Source organism: Panthera uncia, chromosome F1 (assembly GCF_023721935.1).
Source record: "Panthera uncia isolate 11264 chromosome F1, Puncia_PCG_1.0, whole genome shotgun sequence".
In the NCBI taxonomy this organism is placed as follows: domain Eukaryota; kingdom Metazoa; phylum Chordata; class Mammalia; order Carnivora; family Felidae; genus Panthera; species Panthera uncia.
Genome location: NC_064813.1, coordinates 56,558,615 through 56,570,306, shown reverse-complemented (window position 1 = coordinate 56,570,306; position 11,692 = coordinate 56,558,615). Strand labels below are relative to the sequence as shown.

At 44.6% G+C, this 11,692-nt stretch overlaps 1 protein-coding gene across 1 annotated transcript; it reads right to left on the bottom strand.

Annotated features, from left to right (window-relative positions):
- Window positions 1-204: 204 nt before the first annotated feature.
- LOC125925818 (uncharacterized) lies at window positions 205-3,641 on the bottom strand. Its single transcript, XM_049635062.1, is given in 5 exon segments — window positions 205-436; window positions 1,287-1,375; window positions 1,998-2,522; window positions 2,604-3,348; window positions 3,350-3,641. Coding segments are annotated over 5 exon segments (1,779 nt in total). The 5' UTR covers window positions 3,538-3,641.
- Window positions 3,642-11,692: the final 8,051 nt, after the last annotated feature.

Sequence of the window (11,692 nt, the reverse complement as noted above, 5' to 3'; positions counted from 1 at the left end):
GTAAAACTGGGTCTCCCGGGTCCGGTAGTTGTATGGTCATGGTGGGGACTGGAGTAAGGGCTACTGCCTTGGCTGCCTGGTCAGCCTTTCGATTACCTCTAGCTACCGGGTTATCAGTTTTCTGGTGCCCTTGGCAGTGGATAATGGCCAGCTTGGCAGGAAGCCATAAGGCCGTAAGCAGGTCAAGTATCTCCTGCTTATTTTTTATAGTCCGGCCTCCACCGTCAGTAACCCCCTCTCCTGATAAATTGTCCCATGGATATGAGCTGTGGCAAACGCATAACGGCTGTCTGTGTAGATGTTAAGCCGTTTTCCAGCTCCCAGCGTCAGCGCCTTGGTGAGGGCTATGAGCTCTGCTCGCTGGGCTGACGTTCCGGAGGGTAGAGTCTCCGCCCATACGGTGTCTGTTTCGGTGACCACCTCTGCACCGGCATACCTGTGTCCGTCTCACACAAAGCTGCTGCCATCAGTGAACCAAGTAGCCTCGGCATCGGGGAGGGGCTGGTCGGTCAGATCTGTCTGGAATCCATGTACTTGTTCCAGGATCCCCGCACAGTCATGTAGTGGAGCACCTAGGTCAGGGTCGGGCAGCAGGGTTGCAGGATTGAGGGCTGCACTGGGGTGGAGCCGCACCCGTGGAGGGTTGAGTAGGAGGCTCTGGTAACGAGTCATACGTGTGTTGCTTATCCATCTGTCAGGAGGCTGTTTCAGGACCCCTTCAATGGCGTGTGGGGTCGTGATCCAGATCTCCGGTCCTAGGGTCAGTTTGTCTGCGTCCTTGACTAGGAGTGCTGTCGCCGCAATAATTCTTAGGCATGGCGGCCAGCCGGCAGCCACTGGGTCTAGCTTCTTGGACAGGTAAGCCACCAGGCAGTTCCAGGGGCCTAAGGCTTGAGTTAGAACCCCTTTTGCTATTCCCTTGTGTTCGTCTACAAAGAGGTGGAAGGGCTTCGTAATGTCTGGTAGGCCCAGGGCTGGGGCACTTAGGAGGGCCTTTTTTAACTGATTAAACAGTTTCTTCTTTTTCAGTCCATTTAAATGTTTGCCCCTCTTTGGTAGCTTCATATAGGGGCCTGGCGATCTCAGCAAAACCCGGAACCCAGAGGCGGCAGTAGCCGGCCGATCCTAGGAATTCCCTTACTTCCCTTCAGGTGGTGGGAGTAGGGATCTTTAGGACAGTTTCTTTTCTGGCATCTGATAACCGCCACTGTCCACCCTCCAGGCTGTATCCCAGGTAACTTACCCTCCCCCTGCATATCTGAGCCTTCTTCGTGGATGCCCGGTACCCCAAGGCCCCCAGGGTAGCCAGCAGGTCCTGGGTCCCTTGCTTGCAGTCCTTGGCCGTGTCGGCAGCAATCAGGATGTCATCTACATACTGTAGGAAGGTGAGGCCAGGGTGCTCCCTTCTGCACTCACCCAGGTCCTCGTGTAGTGCCTCGTCGAAGATGGTGGGCGAATTTTTGAACCCCTGAGGCAGTCGTGTCCAGGTGAGTTGGCCGCTGTAGCCCCCCTCTGGATCATGCCACTCGAAGGCGAACAAGGGTTGGCTCTGGGGTGCCAGTGGCAGACTGAAGAAGGCGTCCTCTAAATCTAGTACAGTACACCAGACCCTGGAGGACACCAAGGAGCTCAAGAGAGTATATGGGTTGGGAACAGTTGGGTGTATGTCCGTGACCCTCTTATTTACTTCCCGGAGGTCTTGTACCGGTTGATAGTCATTTGTGTGAGGCTTTTTTGACCGGCAGTAGGGGGGTGTTCCAGGCAGACTGGCAAGGAACTAGTACCCCTAGGCTTCGTAGTCTCCGGATGTGTGGCTGGATCCCCTTCCAGGCCTCCTGAGACATGGGGTATTGTTTGATCTTTACCAGACCTTCTCCTGGCTTGAGCTCTACCAGGACTTGGGTCCTGTGAGTGGCTAGTCCTATCCCCCCGGTCTCTGCCCAAACCGAGGGGAATTCTTGTAGCCATCTGTCTATATTATCCTCTCTCAGGAGGGCCTCCTGGTGGAGGTGGTATTCATCCTCTAGTTTCACGGTCAGGACCTGGATGGGGTGGCCCTTGCCATCGGTGACCTGAGGCCCCCCTTGTCTGAAAGTTATCTGAGCTCCAATCTTGGTCAGTAAGTCCCGTCCTAATAGCAGGTAGGGGCATTCCGGTATTACCATAAAGGAGTGGGATACCCAGCCCATCCCCAAATCTACCGTTCTTCGGGTAGTCCATGAATACTGGCTCATACCAGTTGCCCCTTGTACCCAGGACTTCTTGCTGGCTAGTTTTCCTCGTGGGGTGCGGAGGACCAAATGTTGTGCTCCGGTGTCGACGAGGAAGTCAACAGGGGTCCCCTCCACTTTAAGAGTTACCCTGGGCTCGGGGAAAGGGTCCGAACGCTGACTCCCCTAATCACTCAGTTCATCTAGCTCTAAGACTTTTACTCGATCAGTCTTACTTCCCTTCCCACCGGCCTTTTTTGGACACTCTCGGGCCCAATGCCCTATCTCCTTGCAGTATGTGCACTGATCTTTCTGCAGCCTCCACTTCCCCCCCTTGGTGGTTCCTTTACCTCCTCTTGAGTCACCTGCCAGCTGCCCGAGACAGTGGTCTCATTCCTCGGGGGAGTCAGCAGTGGTAGCTAGTAGTATTCTGGCCAGGTCTCGAGTCTGCTTACTGCTGGCAGCCGCCATGGCACGAGCCTGCTTATCCTCAGGAGGCTCCCAGTTATTATATATCTTTTCAGCTACCACTAGTAAGTCCTGCAGACTTTTTTCTCCTAGCCTATCTATTTTCCGTAATTTTTTCCTAATGTCTATGGCCACTTGGTTTACAAAGGCCACGATAACAGCTGCTTTGCTTTCTGGAGCCTCTGGATCCATGGGGGTATAGGTACGGAATGCCTCCATGATCCATTCTAAAAAGGCAGCCGGAGATTCATCTTTTCCCTGTTGTACATTTCCTACCTTGGCCAAATTGGTTGGCTTTCTAGCAGCCATTCGGAGACCCCCCATTAGAGTCTGGCAGTAGACCCGGAGCCTCTCCTTACCTTCTGCCATGTTGAAATCCCACTGGGGCCGAGTTAAGGGGAAGGAGGCATCTATCTGAGCCTGGTTGGTGGTGGAATTCCCATCTGTGCCCAGAACTAGTTTTCAGGCCTCATTGAGGATTCTTTCTCTTTCCTCAGTCGTGAACAGGACCTGCAAAAGCTGCTGGCAATCGTCCCATGTGGGCTGATGGGTAAAAAGAACAGAGTCTAATAAATCAATAAGCCCTGCCGGTTTCTCAGAAAACTTAGGATTCTGAGCTTTCCAACTGTAGAGGTCACTAGTGGCGAAAGGCCAATAGCGATGGGGCTGATTCCCCTCTGCATGTGGGGGGTCCGGTGGCTCGCAGGGGCAGAATAGTGGAGTCGGCGGCAGAAGCGGATTGCTCCCTCTGAGCCCTTTGTCTGGTAAAGGGCGGGCTTCCCACTGGAGCGTTTCTGCCTCCTGCTCTCGGAACAGCGTCTGCCTCCCCCAGAGGGGGAGGATGGTGTTCTTCCAGCATCCTAGGGGGGATATATGGGGGAGGAAAAACTAATTCTTCTTCAGTCCCCCCTTGTAGGACAGGGTAGAGGGGTGCTGAAGGCTGGGTAAGACTTTTCTTGTTCTCCTTCTCTGTCCCCTGTAAAGCAAGAATGGGTTTTGGCTCCAGAGGGCGTGGGGCTAGGAAGGGCTTAAGCCAAGAGAGTGGGTCTTCTACAAGGTCCTGCCAAGTGATAATGTATGGGAGCTGATCAGGATGACCCGTCTTAGGCCGAGAGGTGATACCCCTGACTTGGTGGATGGTAGGGAGGTCGAAGGTTCCCTCTGGCGGCCATCCGACATTGAAAGCTGGCCACTCGCTAGAACAAAAAACCTGCCACCGACCCTTTAGGACTTCCACACTGAGGTTGTTAGCTCTTTGGCTGACATCCTTAAAGTAATCAATCATAATGGTTAGAGGGGTAGTCTGAGTCTGTCCCATAACGTCCGTCCAGTAAGTCCACAAAACAAAACAGAGAAACACAGAAACAGACAAACAGAGGGCCCTTAGAAACAGTCTTCCACCTCCGTGGAAGCAAAACCGAAAGCTAGACAACGGCCTCCCGCCAACCAGCGGGAGCGATCCACCTCGTCTCAGACCTTTGAGGGGATTCCACATCCCTCCAGAAGGGAGGATTGGGACGTCTTCCAAAACTCCCAGCCCGTGGTCCTCCAGTGTGTCCACTTAGACTGCACCGGGCACTACCAGAATTTCAGAAATGAGCTCACACAGAAGAGACAGGGAACGAACAGACACCAACCGTGGCCAATCAGTCTCTCTGGGTTGGGAGTCCCTCGGGGGTCTTGGGGATCCCGGACGAGCCCCCAAATGTTATGCCCAGAATTTGTGATCCCCAAAGACCACCAGGGAGCCGAGTCCAATACAAAAGCAAAGAGCCTTTATTCGAGCTAGCTCGAGCTCAATCCCCTACCTGCACCGACGCAGTGGTGAGATACCTGAGAGAGAGAGAGGGTTTCAAGACCACAAATGTTTTATAGGGATCATGGCCTTAGCCGATTGCCTGGGGAAGGGTCATGGCCTCAGCCGATTGGCTGGGGAAAGGTCGTGGCCTCAGCCATTTGGCTGGGGAAGGATCAGAGTCCCATCACACAGGTTGCCGGGTGTGGTTCAATAGGGAATTTTGAACGGGTGAGCGGGAAGTTACTCAAGGGGAGGATACAGAACAAGATGGGAGTCGGCCAGCCTAGGTCTGCTCTTTCAATTAGCATGGCAAAATTGTCCTAAGAATTCCAAATATTGGGAAAAAAGGCTGTTGCCTCTCAATCTGTACCCTTTTGTACCATGTGCATTTTTACTATGAAGATATATTTCTTTCATAATAAAAACATAAAAAATAATAAATTTAAATATATGGCTATATAAAAATTTGAAATTTGATATGACAAAAAAAATACCACAAAGTTAAAACATAAACAATATATTAGGAGAAAAAAAGTTTCATCACAGATACAAAGTAATATAATTCCTAATATACAAGGAAGCATAAAAGTTAATTGAAAAAAAAAAAAAAGTCAAGAGAAAAAGGGGTAAAAAACATGAATAGGCAATTCAGAGGAATGAATTTCCAAGAAGCAAGTAAATCAATAAAAATATATTCAACCTCATCGATGGTTAGAGAAATGTTAAGATGAAATACCATATTTCCATGCATCAGATTAACAATAATTAAAAACAATCAGCATGAATGAGGCTGTGAGGAAATCAGCTCCCCCACATATTTATGGATACAGGGGTGGAGAAAAGGAGTGTAAATTGCTACAATGTTTTGGAAAGTAATTATGCAATATCTATCAAAATTTAAAATATACATGTCCTTTGGTGATCAATTTTATGGTTTGAACTCTTCCCGGTAGAAATAAACATATAGATAAGAATATGTTTTAATATTGATGCAGCCCAGTTTTTAATGCCAAAACAACCCTAAAATCGCATCAATAGAGGACTAATTAAACAAAGTTTATATACCCACATAACAAAACTTTTAAAGATATTAAAAATAAGTATAGTCTTTATTGGCTAGAGAACTGTTTATAATGTGAATAGGAAGTTACAGGGCAATGTAACTAATGTAATTAATAATCCCATTTAAACACACACACACACACACACACACACACACACACACTATTCCCTTCAAGACTCTAAACACAGTGTTCTGTACATATACATACATACAAACATGCACACATATGTATACACACACAGGCATATGTTTTTACGTTTGCATGAGTGTGGAGAAAAACAGGAAATGATATATAAGGCATTGCTAACGCTGGGACATTGAAGAGATCCTGGTGTTAAGTAAAGGAAAAAAAATATTAATTTGTTTATCTCTTTGATTTAACCTATTAAAATGAGTAAAAGCAGCATAATTAGATGCAAAGAAAGCCGATGGCTTTCCCATTCACCGCACAGTCCTTAAGTCTACCTCCATGCCTTAATTTTCTCTACAAAGAAAAGCCAGCCCTATTATGGGTCTGTTTGTTCCTTAGGAAGAAAGACATCTACTGACCAGAATTTACCTAGCCTTGTTCATCCTGAGTAATTGGAACGTTGTTGGACTCCTGCTGTCACACTACAAGGGGCCAGGCCCTGATCAACCCAATCACCCAACACTCTCCTTGAGGCAGCAGCAAGGCCCACGACAAGCCCGGAAGGGGAAAGAAGTATAATTACTAGCCTTCTTGGGCGACCCCTGTTTCCTGGTTCAGGTTGGGTGCATACCCTCCATGAGACTCCAACCTTGCAGGAAACTGCTCCTGGGAACGCTATGACTTCTGACTATGAAGTTCCAAGGCCAAAGATTTGACTTGATCCAGGACTCCGATCCAGAGTTGCATCTAGCCAGTCCTGAAAGGTCTCAGTCTCCCCTCACTTTCTTCTCCTTACTCAGTCTCTCCAAAATCATCCCCATTAGAAAATTTAAGTCCTCGTTTCTTTTTCTCCCTGGAAACCTCTCCAGAATGTAGCTCCTTAACCCCCCCCCCCCCCCCCCCCCACACACACACACACACACACACGAGTCAGACAAATCCAGAAAGAAAGATAAAATACACCTTCGAGAAGAAATGATGATTTACAAAGTAGAGATAAGCCAGGGAGGGGTATGGCTTAACTAGATTTGAATACTCTAGAGAATTGCAAAGTATTGTATATCTCTACTAGATTTTTTTATCTGATTTATCACCCAGAAGGAGAGTTACCAGATAAAATAAAGGACACTGTTATATTTAAATTTCAGATAGACGATGAAGGATTGTTTTAGTAGAAGCACATCCTGCATATTACATGAGTCCCGTATTTTGATTTGCTGACTCTGGCCACTCTCCCCAGAAGGGAGCTGTTTATCTTCTCACCCTTATTCTCAGGGGTATCTTTATTCTCTGTATCAATATTCTTCATTTACAAATGCCTTCGCTCCCCTCAAGCATTCACAACAGCTTCATTCCCTTTTATTTCTCAGAAGCTTAGAAATCCTCACTTAGTAATAGGAAATTCCAGTCTAGTTTCCTTTCTATGCAATGTTCCATCAGAAGTACCAGAAGCTTGTCTTGCTCAAGTTACCGACTGACATATTGCATCAAGTTACTGATGGCAATGCAACCCGCTAACTTAAGGACCATTTCTCAGCAAAATGGGCAAGCATTTATTTAGATATCGTGTTGTAAAAACAAGCAAAAGCAACAGAAAACATAAACCTCTTCCAAATCCTGCGGAATCCTGATAGAACTTGTACTTGGCAATTGTGGGGTTTTTTTTCTAAACACTGTAAAGAATTTAGTTAGTTCGTTCAGATTGCAAAGAAGTGCATAAGACCTACAGTGGCCAGAAGCGAACTCTGATGTGCTTCGTCATCTCACATACTATGATCATGATCCCAGTCCACTGTCAGGAGCACCTGCTATAACCTGATAACAAAACCAGACAAAAAACAACAACACACACCAAAAAAAGAAAAGAAAATTACAGGCCAATATCCCTGATGAACATAAATGCAAAAATCTTCAACAAAAGTTAGCAAACCAAATTCAAGGATACATTAAAAGGATCAAGTGGCATTTGTTCCAGAGATGCAAGGATGATTTCGCATCTGCAAATGAGTCAGTGTGATGCACCAGGTTAACAAAACAAAGGGAAAAATCAGGGGCGCCTGCGGGCTCAATCAGTTAAGCCTCCGACTTCGGTTCAGGTCATGATCTCGCAATTTGTGAGTTCGAGCCTGCATTGGGCTCTGTGCTGACAGCTCAGAGCCTGGAGCCTGCTTCCCATTCTGTGTCTCCTCCTCTCTCTGCTCCCCTGCTCATGCTCTGTCTCTCAATAATAAATAAACGTTAAAAAAATTTTTTTAAGGATAAAAATCACATAATCATCTCAACAGATGCAGAAAAAGCATTTGACAAAATTCAATATCCATTTATGATTAAAAACTCTCAGCAAAATAGGTATAGAAGGAACATACCTCAATATAAGACAGGTTGTATATGACAAATCCACAGCTGACATCATACTCAACGGTAAAAAGTGAAAAGCCTTTCCTCTAAGATCAGGAACAAGACAAAGATACCCACTCTCACCACTTTTTTTTTTCAATGTTTATATATTTTGAGAGAGAGAGACAGAGAGGGAGCACAAGTGGGGGGGGGGGGGGGATGCAGAGAAAGAGGAAGGGAGAGAGAATCCCAAACAGGCTTTGCATTGCCAGTGCTGACTCTGATGTGGGGCTCGATCTTACAGCCATGACATCGTGACCTGAGCTGAAATCAAGGGTCAGACATTAACTGACTGAGCTACCCAGGCACCCCAGCCCTCTTACCACTTTTATTCAATATAATTTTGGACGTTCTGGCAACAACAATTATGCAAGAAAAAGAAAGAACATGCCTCCAGCTCGGAAAGGAAGAAGTGAGGTAAATATTATTTATTTGCAGATGACATGATACTATATAAAGAAAATCCTAAAGACCCCACCAAGAAAACTATTAGACCCAAAAAACGGAAGACAATACAAATAACTGGAAAGATGCTCCATGCTCACAGGTTGGAAGCATTGACATTGTTAAAATGTCCATATTGCCCAATGTACTCTACAGATTCAATGCAATCCCCATCAAAATATCAGTGGCATTTTTCACAGAACTAGAACAATGAATCCTAGAATGTGTATGGGACCACAAAAGATCCTGAATAACAGACAAAGCGATCTTGCAAAGAAGAACGAAGCTGGAGATATTTCGCTTCTGACTTCAAACTATACTACAAAGCTATAGTAATCAAAATAGTGTAATACTGGCATAAAAACAGACCTAGATCAATGGAACATAATGAAAACCTCAGAAATAAACCCATGCATATATGGTCAATTAATCTATGCCGAAGGAGCAAAGAATATATAATGTGGGAAAGACAGGCTCTCCACCAAATGGTGCTGGGAAAACTGGACGGCTGCACACAAAAGAATAAAACCGTGCCACTTTTCTACACTCTACACAAAAATAAAATCAAAATGAATTAAAGACTTGACTGTAAGACCTGAAACCATAAGACTGCTAGAAGAAAACATAGGCGGTAAGTGCTTTTAGATCAGTCTTAGCAATATTTGGGGGCCAGTCTCCAAAGGGAAGGGTAACAAAATCTAAAGGAAACAAATGGGATAATATAAAACTAAAGCTTTTGCAAGAGAAACAACCATTAACAAAACAAAGAGGCAAACTACTAAATGGGAGAAATATTTGCAAATCATACATTCAATAAGTGGTTAATATCCCAACTGTATAAAAAACTTAGAGGGGCTCCTGGGTGGCTCAGTTGGTTATGCATCCAACTTTGGCTCAGGTCATGATCTCACAGTTCGTGGGTTCGAGCCCTGCTTTGGGGTGTGTGCTGACAGCTCAGAGCCTGGGGTCTGCTTCAGATTCTGTGTCTCCCTCTCTCTCTGCCCCTCCCCCACTCACTCTCTGTCTCTGTCTCTCAAAAAAATGAACAAACATTTAAAAAAAATTTTTTTAAAGAACCTATACAACTTAACATAAAAAAAAAAAAAAACAAAACCTGATTTAAAAAGAGGAAAAAGGCTTCAATAGACATTTTTCCAAAGAAGACAGACGACACACAAGCACATGAAAAGCTGCTCAATATGACTAACCATCAGAGAATTGAAATTCAAAACTGCAATATCACCTCACACCTATTAGATTGGCAATTATCACAGAGACAAAAAAAAAAAAAAACACAAATGTTGAGGATGTGGAGAGAAGAGAACCCCCATACATGTTTGGTGGGAATGTAAATTGGTGTAGCCAATTTCCATACATGGAAAACAGCATGGAAATTTCTCAAAAAATTAAAAACAGGCTACCATGCGGCCCAGCAATTCCACTTCTGGGTGTTTATTCAAAGGGAATGAAAACACCAATTTGTAGAGATATATGCACCCCTATGTTCGTTGCAGCAATATTTACCATAGCTGCGTTATAGAAGCAACGTGTGCTCATCAACAGATGAATGGATACAGATGATGTGGTATATGTAGTGTGTGTGTGTGTGTGTGTGTGTGTGTGTGTGTGTGTGTATACACACACACATACAATGGAATGCTACTCAGTCATAAAAAAAAGAATGAAACCTTGCCATTTGTGACTACATGGATGGACCTAGAGGATATCATGCTAAGTGAAATAAGTCAGACAGAAAGACAAACACCACGTGATTGCACTCAGATGTAAAATCTAAACAACAAAACAAATAAACAAAATAAAATAAAAATAGACTCATAGTTACAGGAAACTGTTGATTACCAGAGCAGGCAGGATTTGAGGGGTGGGCATAATATGTGGGTTAAGGGGTGCCTGGGTGGCTCAGTCAGTTGAGCGTCCGACTTCAGCTCAGGTCATGATCTCGCAGTCCGTGAGTTTGAGCCCCGAGTCGGACTCTGTGCTGACAGCTCAGAGCCTGGAGCCTGCTTTGGATTCTGTGACTCCCTCTCTCTCTGCCTCTCCTCTGCTTGTGCTCTCTTCTCTCTCAAAAATAAACATTAAAAAAAAAATTTTTTAAGGTATGAACTTCCAGTTATAAAAGAATTAAATCATGCAGATATAATGTACAGCATAGGAAATATAGTCAGTAAATTGTTATAACTTTGTATGGGAACAGATGGTAACTAAGGGATTATTTCATAATGTATAAAAATTCAAATCACTATGATGAAAACCTGAAGCTAATAGGATATTGGATGTCAATTATGCTTCAATTTTAAAAAGAGACATTTTCCAGTAGTCATAGTGCATTGCAATGAGTCCGACCCCACTCTCTTGTTGGATCTTTCTGTGACACAATTCTAGGACCAGAAGCTGGAGCTAAAGTAATTCTCTTTGTGCAAACCTTCCAGATACTCAAGAGAAAGATCTGGCTCTGAGATTTAACAGACTAAGTGAACTGGCTGCCACTTGGACCATACAAATTGTCTAAGTGATTAATGTTTATTTTCCCTCGTCCAGTGGGCCTTGTTGATTTGCTGTTACCTATTTATACACCATATTCCTTTGATTTCAAAAGAAAATTAATAAAATTATTAATTGAAGGAAGGAGAAGAATAGATATGAGGTAGGAAAGATGGTAGGTAGAAGGGATGAAAAAATAGGTTAAATACCAAACCTCAGTAGAAAACAACGCTTGTTCAACCATGCCCACAGACACCGTGCTGTGGCAACCTGCCCTCCCCTGTTCTCTTCGGGTGTTCCGTGTCTGCCCCCAAGTGAATAATGTGAATAATTATGTCAGTTCAAATAATATGCATGGTAAAGATTTTGTTAAAGAATGAATGTTTGTTAAAGAATTTTGTTAAAGAATGTTGGCTCAGGTCATGATCTCACGATGGTGAGGTCAAGCCCCACCTGGGGCTCTGCACTGGGCACAGAGCCTGCTGGGGATTCTCTCTCTCTCCCTCTCTGCCCCTCCCCCACCTCTCAAACTAAGTAAATAAACTGAAAAAAGGAAATGTTAAAAAAAAAAAGAAAAAAAAAGAAATGTTGACTGGGTATTTCCAAGTTGAGTTGAGTTAATATGGATAACTTTAACTTCTTGCTCATCATATGTTTTCTAAATTTTTTTAAGTTTGTTT